The sequence below is a fragment of the Pocillopora damicornis genome, chromosome 6 (assembly GCF_964200805.1).
Source record: "Pocillopora damicornis chromosome 6, jaPocDami1.2, whole genome shotgun sequence".
Taxonomy (NCBI): domain Eukaryota; kingdom Metazoa; phylum Cnidaria; class Anthozoa; order Scleractinia; family Pocilloporidae; genus Pocillopora; species Pocillopora damicornis.
This window is the reverse complement of record NC_142675.1, coordinates 19,290,180-19,314,816: the sequence shown is the minus strand read 5'-3', so window position 1 is coordinate 19,314,816 and position 24,637 is coordinate 19,290,180. Positions and strand designations below refer to the sequence as shown.

The 24,637-nt window shown below is 38.4% G+C and overlaps 2 protein-coding genes and 2 long non-coding RNA genes across 9 annotated transcripts in view; 1 reads left to right on the top strand and 3 right to left on the bottom strand.

The window, feature by feature from the left end:
- Window positions 1–115: 115 nt before the first annotated feature.
- Window positions 116–7,207, bottom strand: LOC149044322 (uncharacterized). The gene is made up of 2 exons (XR_016187447.1): window positions 7,079–7,207; window positions 116–325 (listed from the first exon to the last, which is right to left on the bottom strand). It is a non-coding gene; the product is annotated as an uncharacterized LOC149044322 (long non-coding RNA).
- A 2,409-nt stretch (window positions 7,208–9,616) lies between these two features.
- On the bottom strand, window positions 9,617–12,133 carry LOC113685096 (transcription factor Sox-3). Its single transcript, XM_027202559.2, has one exon. It carries the CDS (start codon window positions 11,383–11,385, stop codon window positions 10,384–10,386), a length of 1,002 nt encoding a protein of 333 aa, XP_027058360.2. The 5' UTR covers window positions 11,386–12,133; the 3' UTR covers window positions 9,617–10,383.
- Window positions 12,134–12,451: 318 nt separating this feature from the next.
- LOC113685102 (uncharacterized) overlaps window positions 12,452–24,637 on the bottom strand; it is a 30,867-nt gene continuing 18,681 nt past the window's right edge. For both annotated transcript variants that reach the window (XM_027202569.2, XM_027202570.2), the window contains exon 26: window positions 12,452–12,942. In XM_027202569.2, coding sequence (XP_027058370.2) covers window positions 12,862–12,942 — 81 coding nt within the window. In that variant the 3' untranslated portion in view covers window positions 12,452–12,861. The remainder of the gene's footprint in view (window positions 12,943–24,637) is intronic.
- LOC113685104 (uncharacterized) lies at window positions 12,877–24,287 on the top strand. Of its 5 annotated transcripts, none has more exons than XR_016187443.1 (2): window positions 12,877–13,015; window positions 23,882–24,287. It is a non-coding gene; the product is annotated as an uncharacterized LOC113685104 (long non-coding RNA). The 5 variants fall into 5 exon arrangements; XR_003447534.2 differs by lacking the exon at window positions 12,877–13,015 and adding an exon at window positions 14,442–14,626; XR_016187444.1 differs by lacking the exon at window positions 12,877–13,015 and adding an exon at window positions 21,738–21,860.

Below are 24,637 nucleotides of genomic sequence, written 5' to 3'. Positions count from 1 at the left end.
TTTATTTGAGGATCAAATGTAAAAAAAATTCACGATGGACGAACCGAAGTATTTATTAAAAAAAAAAATTAAAACAAAATTAAATTTCATGACTTAAAAATATCTTATTCTTAAAAAAAAAAAAACAACAAAAATCTAAAGTTTTAAAACTCAAATGCAAAACCATCGTTCTTTATTTACGTTGTGAAAAGGGCCTGGTTAAGAGCTGCTTAGTCTCTCTCTCAAACACATTCAACCTTGATCCCCAGGGACATCCCGCGCTAAATGGACTGAGTTAACGCACGAGTACATCTCGCGAGAACATAAACTTTCCACGCTCTGTGGTCTGAAAATGACACAGCTTTCAAACAAGGGATATTTCATGTTACTACTTTTAAAATCCTTGTTTCCGGTGACGAACGACCGGAAATGTAAAAACAAGTGGATATCAAATAGTCATATCATCCACTTGAGATCAAGATCACTGTCGGCTGACCCTAAAACACGACGCTAAAATAGATTGACGCACAAGAACTTGAAACTGCGCTGTTACGTGGGATCAAAGCCTCTGAAAAGTACGAGATTGACGGAATATACGTAAGGAGGCAGTTCAGTACGTGATCAGAGGAGGTTAAGAGACCAATACAAGTCTTACTTTTAAATTCAATGCTTTATTGGGTTATGACAAAGCATATCATTGTTCGCTAAAAGAACAAAAGATCTTTGTTTTACAAACCCTTGCACTGTCACATTAGTTTGCCAAAGGCCAAATTATAGAAAAAATTATGAAAACTAATTCAAACGGCATCATGCCTAAAAGGTTTTGTTTCATAGACTTCAAAGTGAGAAAAAGTATATGGTATGGGAAACATTTCAACATCATGTCCACACAGATGCTACAATCTTCACTTAAATAGGTATAACAAGTGCATTTCATCGACAGCTACTAAAATGGTAGCACTCACTAAAGAGTCAATCACATTAGAAAGCTTCAGGCATCTTGCATGAAGTGTATCCCCCACAATTCTTACCACACAACAAAATCATCGCTCATTTGACAATCACAGTTTAAAGATCAAACAGAATTCACAGTTGCTGGATCTTTTACTGTTTTTCAAACTGTGCCATATGAAATTAAAACTTTTTCCATAAGAACAAACATAATTTGCGTGTCAAACCTTTAAGGATTCAATAAAGTACTTTCACCTCACTGAACAACATTGCACATGACTATAGACTGTACTATATCACCGTGCTGCTTGCTCAAAGGTCAAACAAAAAGGTTTTACACCCGCCCATCCAGCATTTAGAACCAACACGTACAGAATGGTAAACAGAACATTTTTATCGGAAAGTAAAATTAAATAGCTTTCATTTGAATGATAACAGGCTCAGATTTCTGCTGAGGAATTAAAAGTGAGATCGATCTCAAACAGCTAATAGAAAAAGTATCCTCGGCTTTCACTTACGAGGTATCACACTAGATTTCATCAAAAATTACAGTCCCCCCTTTCACAGAATAACTAACAATACCAAATGAGAGTACGTTTACTTTCACTTTTAAAGACTTTGGCTTATGAAATGAACTTGTATTTTTTCCGAACCCTTACAAAGAAAAAACGCTCTTAACCATACCAAAAATGTCCATACTGAAATGTTTGACATAGAGGAAAATTGTCGATTGCAATTAAACGTCAATAAAATTCAAAGGAATAAGACAACAACCAAAAAAGGGAATAATTTATATGTACAAACACAGAGGTTTAAAGATAACTAGAACGTTTAATATCAACAAGAAAAAAGACCCATCTTCCAAAGGCTTATTGGTCAAAATATCGCTATTTTCATTGGGAATTTATTTTAAGGAAACAACAATCCAAACCCACAAGAGTTGACTTCGTTAACCGTGCTAGAAAGCCTTTAATTGGGGGCAATTTAAATCTAAAATGGAACATATTTGTGCGAAAACTCCAGCGTTCTGTTAATCCATCTAAAAAACGAGAAATAACGTCGGCAAAAATACGTTGAACAAATTCGAACCAAAACTGAAACAGCTTCGCCATTCTCCATCACTAAGCAAGTTGAAAAGCTCACGAAGTTTCATTTCTAATTAAAGGAAAAGGTTATATGGTTCAGTAACCGCTAAAACGTGCTAAATAAGCCCTGTACTTGCACTGTAAGCTCCTCCTCGGCATCTGTACCGGCTGTTTCGTTCCGGACAAAAGTAGCACTTCCTACGTTTAATTGTGTCATGTCTTAGTAACGGACACGAATTAAAATTCAGCGATAAATGATCTCTTTAAACCACAGTGACACATCACTTAAATGAGCAATATTACTCTGGCGAAAAAAAAAAGTGAGCGATGCCCTTGCTCGTGAAGATGAAATCCTGAATAAAATGAACGCTGGTCGCTCGAACGACTAACCAAAATTAATTTTAGCCTTGACAAGCCTCAAAAGTACTCATTAACAACCTCAAATTTCATACGCTTTGTACTATAAGGATATTTCACTCTCTTGTTAATCAGAAGAATTTTAACGACCTCATACAGACCCTTAAAAAGATGAGATAACCAAAAGCATAAAAAATACTAAATATGCAACGATTATTCAAAATTCTTGTTTAACTGCGGTCAGTTTACTTTGCCCAGTTGGTAGACCACTTCTGGTTTTCACCGTTTTCTGACGTTGGTAAAACCACAAGCATATTTCTTCGATAACAAGCACACATAAAAATACCTCAATAAACCGCAGCAGAGTTCACTCTGGCAACATTGTTGAGATTAAGATTTTATTTCAAGCCTTTTTGAGGCGACCTAGAAATTATATCATTTTAACGGCGTGAAAGGTTCGAAATTCTCGATGAGGGTATATTTGGAGCTGGACTGAAAGGGAAATTACATGCGGAAGGCAAGACTGATATTGTCCAACTTATATTAAATGTTTATAAGTTCAAGTACCCGAAGCAGAGGCGAGAATTTTCCGGCTTACGTCAGAAAACATAAAACTAGGATAAGGAACTACCATATATCCAAGCTCGCTCTTAGAGCATTTTTTCTTATGTCTTTGGGATCATGGCTCATGGCTTTTCTCAAATCTAACGAGTGATATTGGCTTAAAGAGAGAGAAAACAAAAGACAAGCTTGTTTTAAAATCATGACCTTTCCGAAACCATCTGAGTACATCTAACTACAAACACACCTCTCTAAACACGCGTACGCTAAACCCAATTGAGTAAAATTTAAATCTGCGGGTATTACAATATTTACGAAGCTTGTTTGCCTGTCAAAATGAATTAATTATTCTAAATTTTAGCCTTGCTCACAGACACAGACAAAAACAAGTCTACTTTTTTTAAGCCAAAGATATCCGCCTTAAAACACACAAAAACGTAAACGGTCGATTTAAGCATTTATTCGCATTAAGTCGTGCAAAAAACGAGACGACATCAATCTAACAAAATACTGCTGAATCAATCCGTTATTTCAAACAACCAAAGAAAAAACTGATAAACTCCAAATATGCATACAAAACGATGTTATTGAACTAATTTTGCCCATCGTAAATCCTTCAATATCATCCCTGCCTCAGTGTTGACTATACGCAATAATTTTCTTTATATTCCTGAAAACAACTTACAGGAAATTGTCTTGAATCATTGTCTGAAAATCATTCAAATCGATCTTTGTTGTCAAAAAAGCTGCTAATCCCTACAAGGATTAATTGCGTTCCCAAAAAAAGAAGATCGATTTTAAACGACTACTTTCAAATCAAACACAGAGTGCTGAGCGAAAAAACCCTTGTAAATTGAAAAGAATTAACTGCTTTTTCAGCCCATGTTAGTTTAGCTGGTAAGCGACAGGTAAATAAAACAGGTGCCTGTATGTAATATTGACACGGTAATACCTGACCCATTCATTGTATAATTTAGCAGAACCCTACAAAAATATATCTGCTAAGCTAGCAAATACACGGCACTAGATATCACACGTGATGAAAAATTAAATAACGCAAAATGAAACTATGCAGATATATATGAAAAAAAAACCTTGTAATAACTCTGTTCCGATCCAGTTTCCATTCAAAGATCAGTGCGGCCGACTAAATTTATTTCACTAATTCTAATCAAGTTTAATCACCAATTTTTTTTTCAGTGCCACAGCCTGTGCAAATATTGGCAGTTGGGGTAAATATCGCTTGATTGTCCAAGAAAGAGAAGAAGTTCTTTTTTGATTTACACGACACGCAAAAGTGATATGCAATGTGTTCCTCTAAGAGACTAAACTCGACGAAAAAATAAACTTTGCAGTTTTTCATTTCCTTTTAATTACAATTTACTTTTGCGCGTTTCTTAACTTCGCTTCACAGAGTGACAATAAACATGATATTTTCAAAATAGGGTCAATGCATAAAGTAGGGATATATTAATATTTTCGAGCTTTTCTTTCGCCTTCGCCTTCGCCTTATTTCAAGATTTGTGACGGAAAAACATATCGCTGTAAGAATTAATTAAAATACGAAAAATGATTATTCGCGAAACGTTGTTAGGAAACGTTTTTTTTTCACTGTCTTATATTTATTATTATCGAGGCTCCTACAGCTTCAAGAAAAGATTCACTCACAAAAGATTTACGTGTCGCTTAGTACACCACACGACATTCGCGGTTGGGGAAAACGAACAGCACAAACATATCACTTAACCCTCGCAGATGGGCTGGCTACTGCGAGCGACTCTTACTCAATCAAAATTATTATTCTTTAAAATAAAATCAATACTCGAAATAATAAAAAATAAAGTGTTATTCATGACGAAGATAATTTTTTTTTAAATTGTCGGTTCTATCACTTTCAATTCGCTACGGAAAATAAAAGAACAGTTACTGACCTATGATTAAAAAAATTCCGTTTCAGCAAAATCGCAACAAACGCTGATCACAAATATTTACACCGCGACATACAAAAAAGACCTCAAGTCATTTTCACAAAATTAAACAATACTTTCTTACGAAATGCCCGCGAACTAGTATTTTCTCACTGTATCATTGTACTTTCACACTCAGAAATTATTTTTTCCTTTTTGTAATCTGAACATTTCGTTTTTGAAATCACACACAAACTTAATAAAAGCATGGGCGACCAATTCGAGATTGTTAATATAGCGAATGTTATTAGGCTAGAGAAAAATGATATGTCTTCCCTGCCGAGCCTCGAGGCAATTAGGCGCTAAGTAGGCGGTAAAGCTGTTATCAAAATAGAACACACCTCACTTTATGAATTATTCAGTTCATTTGCGCCTGAAAATCCAGCGAGTGTTAATTACTTTGGCCATTCGAGCGAAACACACCAGGCTCCGCCTTCTCGATCTCACCAAACAGCGAGACTATTGAAGTAAACTTAACCCCAAGGATTTCGCATTTTGAAAAATTTAAACATTTACTTGTGATCAATGCATTTTGCGCTGGGTCTGTATAGTAAAAAACAACGCAAAAAAAAATTGAAGTAACTTTCCTTACGAATGAATTGTAATAATAATAATAATAATAATCAGTCTTTCTAGCGTCCCAAATGAGTACAGCACGGAATGCACTTCGATTAAAAGTTATTATACGAGACGGACGGTCCGAAAAACAAATTCGGCCGCGGGGCTCAAAACTTTCCAACTGTGTCTTCAGCTCAATTCCAGCCGTGTGAATCACGTCAATAGATATGGTCAAATCGTACAATTTCGAAACTAGCTCGAGGCAAAAATGAACCTGCAAGAGTGTGTTTGCTTTTCAAAATATTAAAATGAAGTTTACAAAAACGTGCCATGAGACGCAACAACCAGTTAACTGAATATAATTTGCGTCTAAAAGTTTAAAGGTCTTTTTCAAACTGACCGTGCGGAAGAAATTGCAGTTTTTTATTGCAATAATCGGATCGCAAAGAATATGATAGTTAATTTACGCTAAGCATCAACGTTAAACGCTGTGTTTTGCGTACCACCAATTTAATCATGTGTTCACAAATATTCAAGGTGGCACAAGTTGTCGTTAGCTCAACAAAATCTAGTATTTCACATTAGCGTCACATGTGGATTGTCAAAATTTGATTTGAAAGAACGAGAAGCATTTGCTTACGTGCAAAATTGTTTGATTTAAGCAACAACACAAAATTTTGAATTAGTTTCAAATCACACAAAGTTTCGAAAAAAGGACTCCAACTGCTGTTCGACAGGTCAACGATGTAATTTGAAAAACAACTTTTTAAGTTTCGTTTCTTTGTGCACCTTGCGTTCGCCAACATGACAGTATTTCTCCGAGATTTTCGGGCTGTTATTCTAAAATTAAACTGAAACAGATGTCACCGTCTTGAGATACGAATCAATTAGGAGAGAAAAAAAAGTGAAAATTCTATATCTGCGACTTTAAAATCCCAGCGAACGAAGTGATCGCGGAGAAGTCGTGCTACGGATGTAACAACAAACTTGGCATCAACAAAGCCTTACGCTGGTTAACACGGAATTAGTTTTGAATAGCCGCGCTCGCGACCAAACTCCCGTGCTTCAGTTTAACCAAACTGGTTTGCTTTAGTCTTTAATCTCACAAATGTTTACAATTTCGCGGAGTACGAGAGAGTTCAGGAGACCCGACAACACACCGAGAAATTAATTAGTTTTTGGCATCACGCCTCTTCGCGCCGTGTGAGTCAACGCGGCGTGTAGTCCCTTAACAGCTTGCCCACTCCTCACGCCTCTTCCGCCCCGAGAGAGAAAACATAAGAGATTTCTATTCATGTTAAGATGTTGGCAAGAACGAACGCCACACCAATGGTCATGTTTTTCAAATTGCGAGGCGCGAGGTCAAGAAGGCGTTAAGTTTCCTCGTTCGATAAACAAACCAAACGAGAGAGATTTTCGCTTTCGAAGTTCAGTTTCGTCAACTGACTACATAGCGTAGAAACAATGTTAAATAGTGATAAATTCACAACCGATATCAGCCAAGAGAGCTATCTTGGACTTGGCATGTCTTGTATGAACTTAAAAGAGTATTCTTTCGGAAACTTAAGTAAATAAATCACTGTCACAGTGAGGCTGGAAAGCAAAACAAAAAAAACTTACATAATTAAGAGGCAGACGGGAAGAAAGCCCCTGGAGAATAGGGCTCCAAAGTTGCTTGAACGCTAACTGCAGCCTTTTACGGTCCAAATTTACGATACCAAACTCTTATTTACGTGCGCAATAACAGAGAGTCAACAGAAAGTTTTCTTCTTTGATAAAGACTGTTATCTATTCACATTTACTTCCTATAGAAATGTAATGGGGTTTTCATGCGACATCAAACAAAGGGTTCGAGTAAATGTCTACGCCGAAAGAAAAGCCCTATAATTCAATGTTGGTTCTTGAAAAGAGTAGCGATTGCAGAATGTTTGCTTTGGGTTTTAAGTTGCTCAGATAAATGGCCGATCTTAATAGCGATTTCGTCTAATCGAATCACAACAGAATGCTTGCCCTTCAAGCTTCATAGCCGCGAAAATGATTCTTTCATACACTCCTAATTTCATCAAACGTGCATTATTGATAATGGAAACCCATAAGTATTTTATCAAAGGTTAAGGCACGCTTTGTTCATCGTTCGATCGCTATTCAACCAATTTGTCTACACTTAATAATGTCTGCATTAGAGAAATGAATATCGATTCGAGAAGTTTTTACGTCGAGTCTGTTCAAATTGTCAAGTGATCCTGTCGACAAGTTTCGAGAAACACAAAAAAAGCCGTTGAAGCGCACTAAGTTTTTATTCTGCACGTTTCGCTTCGCTACCTGTACATTAGCATTTAAGCTTTGTCTCCTCGCACCAAAAATACCCCTCATTTCCATTCGTTGTCGCTCGAAACTCAACACCGAAAACAAATTCATGACAGCCACTTTCTATTTTGGTAAACATCGATTACTAGGCCATTTTCGTGAGTGTGTATCGATATGTGTAGGGAAACTTTAGAAGGGTTTTGTGAATTCTTGCAAAATTTCAACCGGAACTTGGCCTACGCTAATAACACCAGTAATTTGTTATTTTTTTTTTATGCTGTCATTAACTTTCGTGCAAAGACTAGACATATTTCTCCCTAAATTCCTTCTTCCTTTTCGTAGGTTCCAAAAAAAGCTTGTTGAGGGTTTCTTCTAAGTTTCACGGAAACATGCGATTCGATGTTAGTCGTCACCAAACAAAGTTTCCTTGATCGACGAGGAAATTATTCATAAAGCACTTGTGAAAGAAACTATTTTGCATTTCACGCTCTTTGGCCAATATCAGTCCTCTAATTGCGACCCGACTACAGCAGCTTCATGACGGCCGTAATTTTCTTCACTTTCGGGAGTTCATTTCAAAAGGAGTCGAACTCTAAATGAAGAGATTTAAATTAAAATTGAATAGTGAAATATTATTTGGACAGGGCAGTAATTGCACAAGCGGGAACTCGCAAACGGGTTCAAGATCTAAATGAAAACCTGACATTTGTACGGTAAATAGTAATAAGGCGAAGGCAGAGTTTTATGTCCAATATTGGCGTAACGCCAGATGCTATTTACTCAAGTAAATTTTAAAGAAATTTCCTTCAAACAGCGGTAAACCCTTTCGATCACCGGGCGAACAATGCTAAACTAACTTTCCTCGCACCGAGGAAATGACCAAACGCAAAGTTTAATTTTAGTAACAAAATTTCTGTATGATGCACCGCCACCGATAAACATGTGCTAATTGTGCTTGCAGAACTTGTCAACACATATCAAAACACCGGTGAAATGATTAAAAAAATTTTTCGTCGACCGGGAGAATGGGCGCTCGTTTCAAGGGTTGATCGGTGATGGTTTGACGCGTGCCAAGATTAAGAATTTAGACGTCTGCACTCTGGAAAAACTCAACGATCTTTCGAGGGTTTCAAAGCTGCTTACAGCTGTAATTCTCAGCTGTCTTTATAGCTTTTAGTATCCATGGGAACCAAGAGGCGTTGAAAAATTGGCTAAGTAGAGAATACAGAGAAATCAAGGCCATTTACTTTGCGGTTTCCTTGTACGTTATCGTCCGACTTACTTCAGAAAACTTGTCGGCGTGGGCCTTGACGAAAACTTCGCCTACCCGCTCGCTCTCGTAACAAGTTGGCAGTAATGAAGTTGACGCACATTCCAGGAATGTTCTGTTAATAAGCCCTAATGATTATTATTGAAAGGGCTGATAACACAGCTGCCATCAGCACTCAGATCTTAGCCAATCGGCTTCCGGAAAGACCTGTCAACACCTCATTTGACGCACGACGAGTCGACTCTACACGCCGATTTTTCTGTATTCTCAACGCCTGAGTGGAAAAGCGTTCAAATTTTAAAAACACAGCTTTTCCCTCATCTATGCATATACTTGTATTCAAATAGGCCGTTTGGCGAAAACTGGACCCTTTTGTTCTGCGCTCGCGGGCTTTTCAGCAAATAAAACAATATTTGTGCAATTTCGGGACGTTGTTTGAATTTCGTGCGCGCGCGACCCTTCAGCCCGGACGATAACTAACTTTGGAAAGCGACGTGTTCGAAAATGACCGCATATTGTCCGAAATTTTTCATTCGCCATGGAAAAAGTTAAAGATGCTTTACAGCTAACCAGCCGAAGAATTATTTTAATGTGCTTTTTTATTTCTTCAAAAGGAAAATAAAGAAATAATTATCTGCTCTCTTTGATCTGAAGTTATATACAAGTTGTTGCTTCTCTTCATCAAGATATCATTACGGAACTCAGCAATACTGACTAATATTAGCATGGTACACATAGGGTTTTGAAATTCATACAAACGTGCTTAATCCTACAAAGTAATTTAAACATGCAAGCCAACAAACAACAAGGGTTCAAAAGAACGATTCAGCGAGCAAATGATTGCATGAACATTTCGTCGTTCAACTTGAGAACACTGACAAAAAGCTCGACTTAAGCGAGATTTTTTTTTTTTCATCTCTTGATACTAATCTTTCGTGTATTGAAAACTACACGAGTCGTTTCAATTACTTAGGTTCACTTCTCTTTCCAGCAGAATTATTCACATCCAACAAAAACAATCTGAGAGTGTGGCATAAAGTTCCTTAAATAAATCCACAACGCGATCTCAGTAAATTCTCGCTCTACATGTAAATTCAGTTCTCCGGGAACGACCCGTTCGGATTTTATCCCCTCGTCTTAAATCTCTCCAGCGAATAGCATGGCAGCACTTTTGACTTTGAAGCCGAGTCAAGCAATAAATCTGCTTAACCTCTGTGTTGCTTTTTTTTTCTGTCTCTCTCTCTTACTTCTCTCTATAAACGACTGAGAACACGATCACGTAGCAAAATACAGAATGAATTTACCGTGCGTTTGCGGTAGAAATGATCCCGGCGTTTCGCTAATTCCATCATGGTAAGTGAGTTAATGGCATTGTCCCACTAACGCCCGAAACGTTAGAAATGCTAACTGGAGTCACTCCGCTATGGACAGGCAGACTGCTCGCCACAGAGCTTGATTCCTGCCACTGGCTATAGCGATTGGGAGGAACGTGGCTTCCAGTAACCTGGTGGTGATGATTCGCATTCTGTAAATTTGAAGTATCCCCAGGAAGATACGTGTTAATCATATCTCCGAGTTGATCGGTGCAGCTCCGTGCCCGGCTGGACTGCGAGCCAGGGCTCGGGATTTCTTGTTTAATGTTTGGTAGTAGCACAGGATTGCTAGGCTGCGAATACAAAGGAGTAATCGAGTTCATCGACGGAGCAGCACCATTCATGGTGTAAGCTTGACCCTGCGATGAAACAACAGGGTAAATTTGGCTGCCTCCCATGCTAGTATAGCCGGAATGGTGCATGCCGTTCGTAGCTTGTAGTTGTGTAGGGGTATGCGGTGATAGTGGATGACCGGCGTACATTGTACTATAAGGATCACTCACATTCATTTGGCTGTACGCTGAAATGGGACCGTAAGTAAAACCGTTCATTTGTGCGAAATGTTCAGCCGGGTTTTGCGCCACAGATCGTTGAACTGGCGGACCACCTTGAGCCCCTAACATCGACAAAGTGTACTTGTTGTCCTTCTTGAGCAAAGTTTTGCTCTTTCGTCGCGGTCTGTACTTGTAATCAGGGTGGTCCTTCATGTGAACAGCTCGCAATCTCTTGGCTTCGTCCACATACGGTCGCTTCTCGGCGTCCGAGAGAAGTTTCCATTCGGCTCCCAGCCTCTTCGAAATCTCCGAATTGTGCATCTTCGGATTTTCCTGCGCCATTCGACGCCGTCGTTCTCTGCTCCACACCATAAATGCGTTCATGGGTCGCTTAACGCGGTCCGGACTGCACTTTCCATTACTTTCTCCGTTCGCGTTAGAGCCCGTGTTCGCCGACGGCGTTAAAATTGTGGTCGTCGACATGGCCAAACGAACGACACAAATTTAAATAAAATTACCTTCAAGTTGGCGGCGGCCAAATTTTCCACGACAAAATTGTGACGGTTTGTCGAGAGTTCGTTTGTCGTTCTGTCGTGGTACGCTCTCAAAGCCTCGTTACACGCTTATGAGGAGCACACGTTATTTTTGACTCTCGCCTCCTCGATCCCATGTGTTATTGATTGGCAGAAAGCGAGCCAACGCCAATTGGCCAATCAGCGAGCAGCCAATGACACTCTTGATAAATGAACCTTTAGTTGCGTTACTCATGTCAACCCGTTTGACAGCCCGCCAGCCAATGTGACAAGTTGTTGAGGCGCTCGTCAAAGGGGGCGGGGATCGACGTTTTGATTCCGAGATCTCACCGGCCTGTCGACAAATCAGCGAGTGTGATACGCTCATCAGCTGGTCCAATTAAGCCCTAATCACCCGAGCCCAAGGAAATGAACTGTCATCTGTCCGAAACATGGAAATTAGCTGGAAGTTAGCAGGTGCTGATGTGAAACTTGACCGATTGACCGGCACTGTCACTAACTGCACGTGCGCCCCTCACCTGATTTCGGTTCATTCTCCATTGTGCGACACTGGTTGCCCCGGCAACGCACGACCTAATTAGCCCTGGCAGTGACGCTATTGGTGGATCGGCAGAGAGGCACCAATTAATTAGTTTCACGCGCCAAAAATAATTACGCGAAGTTTTGATATGATAGATCTCGCGGGCAGAAGAAAAAAAAAAACAGAGGACTGCCTCGAAAGTTAGAGAACATTTTGTTGACTGACTCAATCCTTTGGTCGCAGGTTTTAGAAATTATTTGTTATACAACCGAGACTTTGATGAGTTTGTGATCAGAACGCTATGCAGTCAGAACTAGAATAAACCTCCCGTGGACTTGCTCACAAACAAATCTTGTTACCTCTTGCGGTCGGCGCGAGTAGTTTTCAGGCAAAACTTAAAGATGCGAGTGGGGGCGAAAAAAACCTTCCACCCCCGTGAGTCGTTTCGTTTGTAAAATATAACCTCAACGAAACGAAAAAAGCAAGCATACTGGTGTAAAACAAATAGATATTTTTATTGAATGTAATAGAAAAATTTCCCATGCTGGCAAGGTGTTAATGTCGTATGTAAATACGAAAAGTCTTAAACAAAAATAAAATTTTCTAGGCGGCAAGTTGTACGACAAAATATATTATTTTTTCTCGGCTGAAATATCTTCATTACATCATACAAGCTAGGAAAATTAGTGAAAACAATTTTTCTGGTCCGATTACGGCTTGATTCAAACAAGTATTTAAATTATAGTCGTGATCACCAACATTTGTTCGCCATAGTGTCTATCACTTTCCGTAAACCAATTTTCCTCCCAGAGCCTGAGTGACAACAGGCATTTTTTAATCTCTCTGAAAATTAATCAGGAACCTGACTCTGGCGTGTATACAATGTTTACTCGCACGAAAGAACACTCACGTTGACGTGAAATTCTTGTGGAGAAGGGATACAAAGCGCCTCACGTCGAGCGAAACAAACTCACTGAGACGAAAGACCTATAAGTGAAAAAGAAGAACAGAAAGAGAGTTAGGTTCAAATCAGACATCGTTGTGTGTGGTCTCTACAGAGGTAGGATAACATTAGATTCGGGTCACTGGAGCTTTCTACACGTGCTGCTAACATAGTGATTAGCATCCATGTTATGTAAACTAATTAAAAAACACAGTTTCGACTCTTGAAACTTTCACGGGCACACAGAGGACATTGCAACAACCCAAGCTTTGATTAGTAAGTAATCCCTTAGGAAACCAAGGCATGGTCGGTGAGATGCAGACCCATCAATGCTACGGTGATACGGTCGCGCAAAAACACGAAAGACTAGGAAGGATTCGAGGCGCGATCGTGTTTCTTTCTTCATTTCGGCAATGTTTACGAAACCTGATCGGAAATACAGCGTATTCAGAGAGGAAGTGTAATCGATGGCTGCTAGCGCGAGGGCAACTTTAGCAGTTCATTATCAAATTGTCAATTGAAAAAGTGCGAACCACCCCGGGTGAAGAAATGTCCCCTACGGCTTGTACACAAAGGCAAATTTAGATAAGATCGCTAACAATTTATCCCCCTGTCATCAGCAGTTTTAAATTAGATTCTACACCGTCCCGCCTCCATGACTAACCCTTGAGATGAATAATTGATTAGCGTTGAAAGATTCCTGATCCGCAGAGACCTTCAATCTAAATTTCGCCAGCATATGCATTCAAGCTCACCAGAACAACACAAGAACCGACCACAATCTTTAATTCTATTGTCACCAAGGGATTTTCGCTACTTGATGCAAGAAATAAAAGTATGCGCAATATCAACTTGTACTCGAACTATCACTGGTTCGGTCAAGTTCGCATTTGGGCGGTCGAGAGGCCAGACAAAAGAGTCTTTCTGCATGCTCCAAAGAGTGCTCAAAATTGTAGCGATCTAACAACGCTGGGGTCCGAGGCTAACGAGAGACGAGCCATTAACATGTCGTTAAAACCCCAGGCAACTTAGGTCTTTCACACGTTTAAAACCACGGAAACGTTAGACGAATCAAAGAATTTATTAGCGGACGACAGAATGCTCTGTCGTTCTGTGGTATATCATTATCTGATAATTTTCGACGCGATCGCTAAACGTTTACACAGCTCGCTAACTACAAAATAAACAATCCTTGCAAGCACCAACAAAATCACGTTCCAATCTGGAAAGAAACAAGGACTACGTAACGAAATTCGACGCGAAGTCGCTGCCCTTCCACAGGCAAAAGTTATAATTCTGCGGTGCAAAATTATTCACACGATCGACCTTGCGGCTAAAGTGAATTGGAATCATTTGTGCGATAAATCAACAAGCAACTTTCCTTGAAAAGAAGTAATTTGAAGGGACGGGGCAAATCCATTGTCCGACTAAGATAACGCCTTTATGCGCCAATTCGAAATTTACCCTTTTCATACGCGAAAAGAAACCACTACATCTTTTGTATTCTTTTCAAACGCGTATCCTTTAGGCTCGGCAATACATCATGTACAGTGATAAACATCGCCATAAAACCACACATTAGCAAATTTGCCAGCGGCCGGATAAACCCTAAGTGAACGATTTTGATATAAACATATCGCAGATCACTGCATGTCAAGGAAAATATTTTGCCTAAGATAGCTCGTTTCCACAGGGAGGAAGTTTGACCACGCAAATGGATTCCATACGGTATGTTTTTCAAATGCGTTGAAAAATTTAACATGAACTTTTTTGCTTCATGTCGGCATGGTTGGAAATGTTAACTCCGTCGTACAACGTGAAACTTGGCGCAGCAATTAATTACACCACAGAGAGAAGTTTTAATTTTGGTAGTTCCAATTTCGTGCTCCTAATTTTGCATTCACATGAACTTTTTCCTTCGACAGAGATTTGTTTTGCTTCGTATTTCGCCTCAGGGCGAAAGCGAAATTATGAAAAGCTAAATATGAGTGCGTTTCTTATAAAATTAATCAGTATTAAAAGTTAAATTCTATCTCACATCGATATAGATATATGTGTATGTATATATATATATATATATATATATATATATATGTGTTTCGTGGCAAATTCTCCTTTCAGATTGGAAAATTCAAAATTGTGTTATCATCCAGTTCTGTGTATCAAGGAAAGACTAGCACCATATAACGGTGGTTGTGAATTAGGAAACGTTAAGATCGAGAACTTTTTTTCCTAGCGCGCAAAATTTATTTGAAAATTTAAGGCATCGATCAGTGCAAAGTTTGTACGCGGGTAGGAACTACTCAAAGACCTTTTCCGAGTTGATTGAGTAAACAAAAGTAAGATAGTGAAAGACAACATTTCAGTTTGTCTAAACATTAAAACAGCTGTTCATAAGCGAGCAAGCAAGCGACGAAGGAGAGCGCAAAACCCTTCGTTTTGGCGACTTGACTTTAAATTATCTAATCGCTTATATCACAGATAACCGCGTAGTTTGAGGGGAAAAAGATCTTTTGAACGACAAACGAGAAACTATTTTAAGGATTGCACGCGTACGATTCTCGAAACTTAAGAAACTGGCTTTAGAACGTATGGAAACTCGAAAAAAAACATATATCATAAGAATCGTTGATAACAGTTTTGATCACCAAATTGCCATCGCTACTTAGAGGGAATTCCTTTTTGGATTAGCTTTTTTATCACCAGAAGGGAGGCGTCAGTTATTAGTTATGAAATCCACGCTCAAAGCCACAAAGATACACATCGATCAGAGATTAGGGAAAAAAAATCAGTTATTAATCAAAATGTAAAATCAACAATCACTAACAAGGGGAATTTTACATATGCATGAAACTCGAACCTGGAAATGTTTGATCTTGAAAAGGAGCAGGTATCAAAATCTCAAACAAAAATGATCTTTCGTAATTTCAAACACAAGTTTTCGTTTGGAAGAAGCGAGCGCCATAGAATCGAATTCTTTTTTTTGGCGATAAAACCAGCAGCATTGAATCATTTGGACTTGAACTTAGTGCGTCTTGGCGACACTGACAACAAAGGTGCTCAGATGTTTGCAGCCCTAGAGAATATACAAAATTTGGATAACTCGAGAACGGAACAGTACGAAAAACACAGCAAAACGTGGTACGAGAATTAGTAACTGCAATTAATGTTATGTAAAGACTTCTTGAAAGTTAAAAGACGGTGACTCATTGTAAACCAATTATTACAACTGCACTGTACAAAAGCCTCTGTCTAAACATACAAGACTCGAGTAATTGAAGAATTAAATGCAAGGAAGTTGACGCGAGCTTAGCTGCATTTTCACACCAGGAAAATTTCAAAACGTTTCGCTCTTCAAAGGCGAGTGCCAAAACCGTACCTAACAACGTCTGGTGCGTTTGTGCGTTAACACAACAGCAGTGAATACGAGACAAACGATATTTTTCGAATCGTTCAACATAAGTTCAAATTCTAAACGCAAAGCAGATTATCTGGAATAAGAAAAGTAGATACGAACAATAAAGAAGGAAAATAAAATATAAGGAAGATTTCCCGAGGAAGAAATTTATTACCCTCGTTTTAGGGAAAGCGATGCTAGCCAAACGGACGTTCGTTTCACACACAAAAAAACACACACACAATAAGTTTTTGTACACTAATAGAATAAAGCAAAAATACAGCAACTGTTATACACTGAACTCTCCTTACGAGGCTTACGATGGATTATATTCATTTTGATAAATATTCTGACAAACTACACAAAGCGAGAACGCCCGCCCTTAAGCACGTCGCAGATAGTTCCAAAGAGACACAACTGGTCTTCTTTCAAATATTCACAAAATTACTTCAAAAGCATAAGTTAACTATGAATCGAGAAAGATTAACATCCTCTCAATTGAAGGATGTCTAGTTTGCAAAAAAATCTATTATAAAAATAAGATTTTCGACGCTTGAGATTAACGAGTGATAGTTATCGACTAGTCCACTGGTTTGTGAACTCTAATTGAGAAAGATTAAACTCTTTCTACTTTTGCGATATCACACAAATCAAATTTCTACCTAAAGCACTAGTGTACATCTTCAGATAAATTCAAGTACTAGGTCACAGTGCGTGAGTAAATTAAGGAAAGAGAGATTGAGATAAACTAACAAAACTTTGACAACATCACGTTTACCGTACGATAAATGAAATAACCTCCGGCAAAATGGGTCCAAATGGATCATTATCACACCACGTAGCATCCATTTTTCATATCTGCTACGTGAACAGTTCTAAATTAACAGAACTGGGTTGTGAGCGCAAATTGTCATGTATAGTTACTCTGATCTTCTTGAAATCAAAGATTACATTCGACCGTAACAAAACAAACCCAACCATCTCTGGTACGGAATCGACAACTAAATCTGTACAAAAGCAAAATGCAATTGCACTTTTCAAAGGGCAAGTTATTCAACTCGACCTCAAAGCCAAACAGTGCGAAGAAAATTTCCCCAGAGAATACAATACCACAGGCAAAAAGACGTAAAGTGAAATTATATTCGTTTCGACTCGTATCCCTGAATGGGATGGCGGCGCTCAATCCGTAATTAGGCAGTAAAATAATCCCCGCAGGCTTGATTTGTGAAAAGCCAAGGAACAAAACCCGTCTAAGGTTTTGGTAAAAAAAAAAAAAAAAGTACGTTCAGGTGGTTTTAGTCTTAAAGGTGAAAAACAAAACAGCTCTGAACTGGTGCTCTTAAGACAAATGTATGCTAATTTTCAAACTGCATCGGGAGAGGAAATTGTTCGTATCCATCCACGTTGGTTGATTCTAACGGTGCGACAATAGTACAGTTATATGATAAGGTCTTGATCTCAGATATTCTTTACTTACATTAGGGTAATAGATCGAAAGCTAGTAGTTAAAAAAAAATCCTACTGAATCACAAGATAGAGAGTACAGAAAAATACCTCACTACAGCATCTGATCAAACGTTCACACTAGCGCGTTAAAAGCTTTGCATACGTGCACCTTTCTCGGTGTAATTAAAAGCCGTAACATTCTATTTGGTTTCAAAGTGTATTTTGCGGCACAGAAAAGCCTTTTTCCTACAGATGTCAAAAATAAACTGGTTCCTGAGTTATTTAGGGAGAGAGAGTGCCTAGATCATGCTCTAAATCGACTAACAAGCTGCCAATTCTCATTGATAAGTACAAGATTTTAAAGTAAAACTCCACACACTAATTGCGTTTTTTATTTTCAAACAACTCGAGTGTTTCATAGGGTACCCATGGAGCAGAAAAAGAAAAAAAAACTACGAATGATCTTCGTCTTTGGTGGTGCGTGCAGAAAATAATACTTGAATGCAAAGCGAAAAAACAGACTCAAAAAAACCGTATCGGGTCGCTTTTACATCATTAATATTCCTATACGATATTCGATTCAGTACGTTTCTTTGTTTACTAAGTTCAACGGAGAAATCAGAACCCTCTTGAAGCTAAAAGGAATCAAATAAATATTCGACGGAAAAAAACTTGTATTTTGAAAAGCACGATTAACGTTCGGCGGAACAAAATTTTGTACCTTGGAATTTAAATCGTGCCCTTTCGCCTTGTGTCGGGGTGAGTATTTAAGGTGTTATCCGCTAATAATGGCCAAGATAATTTGCGGCTAGCGCTGACGACTTTTAAACTTAATACAGAAACTGATACCGTAAATTTCTTTACCACAGCCGAAAACTGTTTTGTCGCATTTCCAACACACAAAATATAGCTAATTAAAAACATCATGGATTTTGCGTCTTCTGTATTCATGAGAAGAATTTAGAGGAACTGTAAGTTTTAGATAACAACAATCCCGTAGTCAGCTTAGCAAATAATCCAAGGACAAGATAATCGACAATTTTGTGATAATAAACTGTTCACGAAATTGAGTTTTCCATGAGTAATTTTCGTTACTAGTAACCTTCGTCGGGATTCTTTTTCTTTATCGACCCAGTTGAAAATGTTGAAAAATAATCCTCAAGCAAAAACGCGTACAGTCACACGAACTGAGAGCAATAAATTAGCTTGAAATCTCGAGCTCTGTTTTCATTGTGCGCCTAACCTCGAAAGACTCATTTTATGAAAGATTAATTGTCTGTGTATGGTGAGCCTGTCGGCAGGTCCCCAACCATGTGGTAATGATGTGCTAAATGTATTAGGGTCGAGTTTCACCCAAATGTTAACTAATTTTACTTAACCACACAATCCGCAACAACTCGTTAGAGCCAAACATCTGATCCCTCTAGAAAATATCAATTTCTGCAAGACAGTCCTGCCCATGCAATTACTTATGTAGCAAGGATAACATTTCAGGGCCAAACCACACACATACACACATAGTGGAATAAACATACCGCGCAAGCTACGTTTAGAAACAACAATTCAAAGAAACTTGTCTAAAAATATAACGAGATAAACATTTTTTTCTCAGAGCGAAAGTGACACTCATATCTACGGGAAACAAAGAAGAATGTGGAAAACACAACTAAGATAAAAATCAAATTCGTGCGTGTAGAGAACTTACTAGAAGTGTTTGACACGTTTCGCTCTATCTTAAACACGTGTGCTCTGTGGTCGGCCAGTTGTTCGAAGCAAGACCTGGATGGGCGAACGTTAACCGCAGCGAAAAAACGCGTAAGCCGCCGGGACCTCTTTCCATCGTACCGTTTTAAAACCCTCGCTCTACCATTTCCGAAAAATAAAAACAAGATACCAGTTAACGCGAATGGAAAATCGAACTCGCTTGATTTATTTCAAAGAAAGGCGCGATAAACAAGCTATTCAGAGATAAAAGCGCATGAGAAAGGACACAAAAAAACCTCTCGTCACCGTTCACGGCACCTGGGCGACAACGGCACAATAGAAAACCCGTTTTCAATTTGAGCCACACGTGCGCTGCATGAAATTTGCATCTTAGAGGTCTTGCTACGTGTTCTATTACACCACTTATGCGCTGCTCTAAAGGGTTAACATAGTTTGTAAACAGCATACTCGGTTTTGGGCGAGCATTAAATTTAAAACCTGTAGAAGAGTACTCTCAATACTCAAAGAGGTTTAAATAACAACACAAGAAGCTTTCACCATATCAGAGTGCGTTTGACATTTGAAAGACACAAAAAGGAAAAATCTCAATTCGCTGAGAACACGATGGAGTAAAATAACATTTTTGCGAAAAAAATAACATCATTTGTTCGTCTCCATTGCAGAGTCGAGACATAAAAAGTTATTAAAAAGCGTGGAAATAACTTTTTTTTTCTGGGAGGTGGACTTCACATGTAATTTTAATGAGGAAAAAAGAAAAACAAAAATGATTTGGGGGAGGCAGGCGGCGTAAGTGTCATGATTCACAGGCTGTCGGAAGAACCTTTTCACGACATGCAAACTGCCATCGGAAATTTACAACAGAAATAACACCGCTACCAATTAATTTCGCAGAAAACCAAACTAACTTAGTATACTTCTGAACCGACTTTTCACTGAAAAGATATTAGCGGTGTTAATTGCAATTTTAAGCCAATATTTCACATTTGTACACCACTCTCCGAAATTATTAAACCGGCTCAACAGACAGCATTGGATTAGGGCGGCGTAGTTTTGTGATATGTTTAAGTTTGCTGCGCTCTCTGTTCAACTTGAGAGATGACTGTTCACTTTATTAACGGGTTAATTACTTTGGTCGACGGTTATTGATTAAACTGAATATTCAGGAAAGGAAGAACCGAGAGAAGGAATCAAGTGTCCAAACTTATTTGACTCTCAAATTTGAAGAAATCAAATTAATCCTGGCTATGAATTATTAACAGCGTGAACAAATCCAAATATTCAAAATTTACGAGAGCGAAGAATTATACATCTCTCGCAAACTTGGAAAAATGATAACAATAACTGTAGAAATGAAAGCTTGAATTTCTGGCTAACTATAAAAAAGACAAGCAATTTCTGGCATAAATATCTAAATTGAAAGTGCGAACGAAACAAGAGGACGGCAAGATCTCCGACGCTCATCCGTTCGAAAATATCAGAGCTCTCGAAAACATTGAATTTCATTATTTTCTTCTTTCTCCACACTTCACTCGCTTCGGAGCGACATGTAGGGGTTTAATTTCGCCTTCATTTAGCCCTAATCAATAACCTGAAGTAAGACGGGAGAAAATTACCGCTTAAGCGGATTAATATTGAACATTTTCAACGCTTTGATCTGTTTCTTGTGCTTAGGTAAAGTTCAAGGTGAAATTTCAACGTCAGTTAATGCAAGCTAGAGAAAGCTCATTTATAAAACAAAAACTCTTATTCCTTGAAGGTACTAAAAATTGTACTTTCAAATTAAAACGATGGTCATTGCCACAGAAGGAAGGTAAAATAATACTTGAAATTGTCGAAAATGGCTGATGTAAAAAATGAAGAGAAAATCCCCCCAAAAAAAATTGCATTCTGCTCCTTTTTAACGAAATCTAATCTGTAACCCTCTCGGCATCTGTGCAAACAAACGGGCGAAGCTGATTCAAAGTAAATGAAATTCGAGCTTCAAATTAGAAACATGAAATTCCGTCAGCCTTTTCAATTTTCGACTCATTTGATTTCAACCGCTTTCTCTCGGAATAAAATAAAACCAAGACCATGTAAGACTTCAAGAAAGATCTTCTTGTTCAGGCAAATAAAGGCTAACACTTTGCACTTTGCCGGCCCTTTTCGGAAAACACGTCATAATCCTAGGGCCCTAAACACACGTTTCACTGGAACCCCTATTTGAAAGAGGCCCCAAGTTCGACAAGCGGCCCACTAAACGCCCCCCAGCAGGTAATTCTACGACTAAAATTTGCGTGCGCGCTCATTCCAAGGAACACTACTATACGAAGGCAGGGTGCCCAGCTTTTCTAAAGGGAGCTAATGAAGGATTGAACCATCTATTCATTTGAAACACGCGACATTCTGTGGGGGGTATGGGAGAGATCTCACTCTATTTTTGTGGTTTAATTGTTTGCTATTTTAAGTTTTGCCTGCATCCTTAAAAATTTTTACCGTCACTAAGGCTTACGCAAGAACGCGTGTGAAAATCTGACGTGAAAATCTTATATGGGTTGCCTTTCGAAAACTATTTTCATCGGCAAACGCGCACTAGATTCGAAGTGGCTAACGCCACGCCAAATTCATTCTGAAGTTCCAATAGCGCAATGTGTTCGCTAGAAACGACAAAAATTCAACCATTTCTGTATGAAGAAACTAAAAAACCAATATTGTCATTGCATTTTCCGCGATATTGCTCAGCTAAGCTCACATCTCAAGGGTACGCCTCTTAGAAAGAGCATTCTTCAACAAACTTGAAAGCATGAGAGCTTCGTTTTCAAATTCAAACCACAGTCGCTACACTATCGGCCGTAAACATTAACATAAACTCGCCTTACCCTAACGGAGATACCTCCAGCTTTAACCCCACAAAGAATATCCACGACTGGAGATGACCAGAAAAAACATTACGCCCGAGCGAAGCGCGACTAAAACGCCCGAACAGCGGAGAAGACAATTTATCCTGCCTACCAACAAAAGCAACCGCATTTCAAATAATCGAAAAAGCTATTTTGTCGAGCAACACAAAATACTTATTATGTTGTTTGATAGCAAATGACGTGCTTTGATGTGCAGCATTGTGTGGAGTGTTTACTGGCAGACAATAATACTTTAACCTGCTTTACAACGAGTTGAATAGAAAGAACAGAAAGACTACTACAAACATGCCTCAGGGAAACAAAGAGGTGCCAGCTAATTGAACGTTGCCAATATAAGGTTCCCTTTGTTACGAATAATGTTCGGCCCGTTTGAGAGACAACTGCACAAAGGTTCTGATAAATGGCACAAAAAAAAAGCTACCTGAAATTGTTATTGCGTATTTGCTAATGAACTGGCAAAAATACTTCGAAGAAGTGTAAAAAATTCCGGCCAGCGTGATTTTTCAAGCTTTGCCACTTACGAAGTGTCGACAATTGGCAACGACTCCAAATACAAATTTTCCTATAAAACAAAATGCAATTCGAATTATGCTTTTTAAAGCCGGTATCTTTCAAATTGACAAGAAGTTTCCGCGAAGAAGTAATTTTGATTCTGCCCAACAATCCAAGGACGGAAACATGAAAGAGACCAAAATTTTGCAAAAAGCTTTTAAGACATTAACGATTCACCCAAGGTAAAAAGCCATCACAGTAAGTTACATCTGTATTTGTTCACGTTTGCACAAGATCTCTACTTAAGTGCTTTTAAAGTGAGGCATTTCTGAAGTGGCAGAGAGATAACAAAAATAGATTACATGAAAACCTTGAGTGAAAGTAATTACAAACCATTTTTTTTTTAAGAAAAAAAATTGAAAACATTAAAAGAAAAATTTCGATCACTTTTGTAAAACTTTGAAAATTTTCAAAAACAGCTAAAAAGAGGAAATTTTTCAAACAAAAAACTGACAACCAAAGCATGCATTTCACGATATTGCATTGTTTCCACAAGATTTCTCATTTCACAATCTTCTTAATGGAACCCACAACATACCACGCAATTGACATGCACATAAAATCAATTTTGTGCATTGTAAAATATCGGGTTGTTCTTTAAGCCACTGAGGCAAAAACCACCATCATGAAATCTAAAATGAATCTTCGGTTTCAATATCTTCATAACTTTAGAAATCGGAGCCGAGGTTGTTTGGGTCAAAAACCTCTCGAAAGCCCACTACAACACTTAGAGCAGGCGACCTCAGTAACCCAATGTCATTAAGATAAACTGTCTAGAGTATAATGTTACGACTCTACAATGGATTATATCAGTTATTCTTCAAAAAATCGCTGCTAATTTCTGATAAATCAAGCATTGAACATAACATTGAAAAGAGGAATTTCAGTTTACGTATTGCATAATAAAAATTTCAATCTAAGTTCTTTTTATCTTTTTCCTTTTTTTTATTTTTTATTTTTTAGGTACATCGCCCGAACCTTCAATCCGTGGTAATCTTTTCCATCCATGACCATTCACCTTCTGTTATCAGTATATATCATCTCGACACCGTTCTCTAGAAATTTCCATTACTGCTGACAAGGAGAGCCCGTTATTTGATTCAGCAGAGATACTAGGGGAGTACTCACCAAAATAGTAAAATGAAACAACAACTGGCTATCAAAACAATTTAAGAAAATGAGTCGACGAGTAGTCGAGAAAATCAACCTTCTTTGGAACATTCATATGTAGCAAAAAAAAAGAAAAAAAAATTTGGTCAAAACTGACTTCAGAAAAATATCCTTCTGAGATTCTTCGTGCAATTTGTCATTAACAGAGATATGGAATTCTGCCGTATAAAACAATAAACAAACAAATATAGAGATGAAATATCTGTACACTTTTGTCTGTCTTTCTCCATTTACTTTTCATGATTCCGCAAATGAGCCCCTCATACTTGAAGAGGAACCATAACATTATACCCCACGGTCACGAATTTTTCACCCTTCAATTCCTAAAAGTGATTCCCGAGCAATTTCTCCTTAGAGTATCCTTTGACTGTTCAGCAAACAGGCCATGAGAATACAAAAAGGAATCAGCTTAAGAGAGTTGTTTTGATTTTGCACCAAATTCCCATAACTTGTTTACAGGGAAATGTACACGAACCGGAGGGGAGAATTACTACTCACACCATGCGAGTTGAAAGGTTGTGATACCTCACGAAGAATAAAAATTCGTAA

Excerpts from the sequence above, each read along its gene's own strand:
- LOC113685096 (XM_027202559.2), bottom strand. The coding sequence starts at position 11,385 with ATGTCGACGACCACAATTTTAACGCCGTCGGCGAACACGGGCTCTAAC.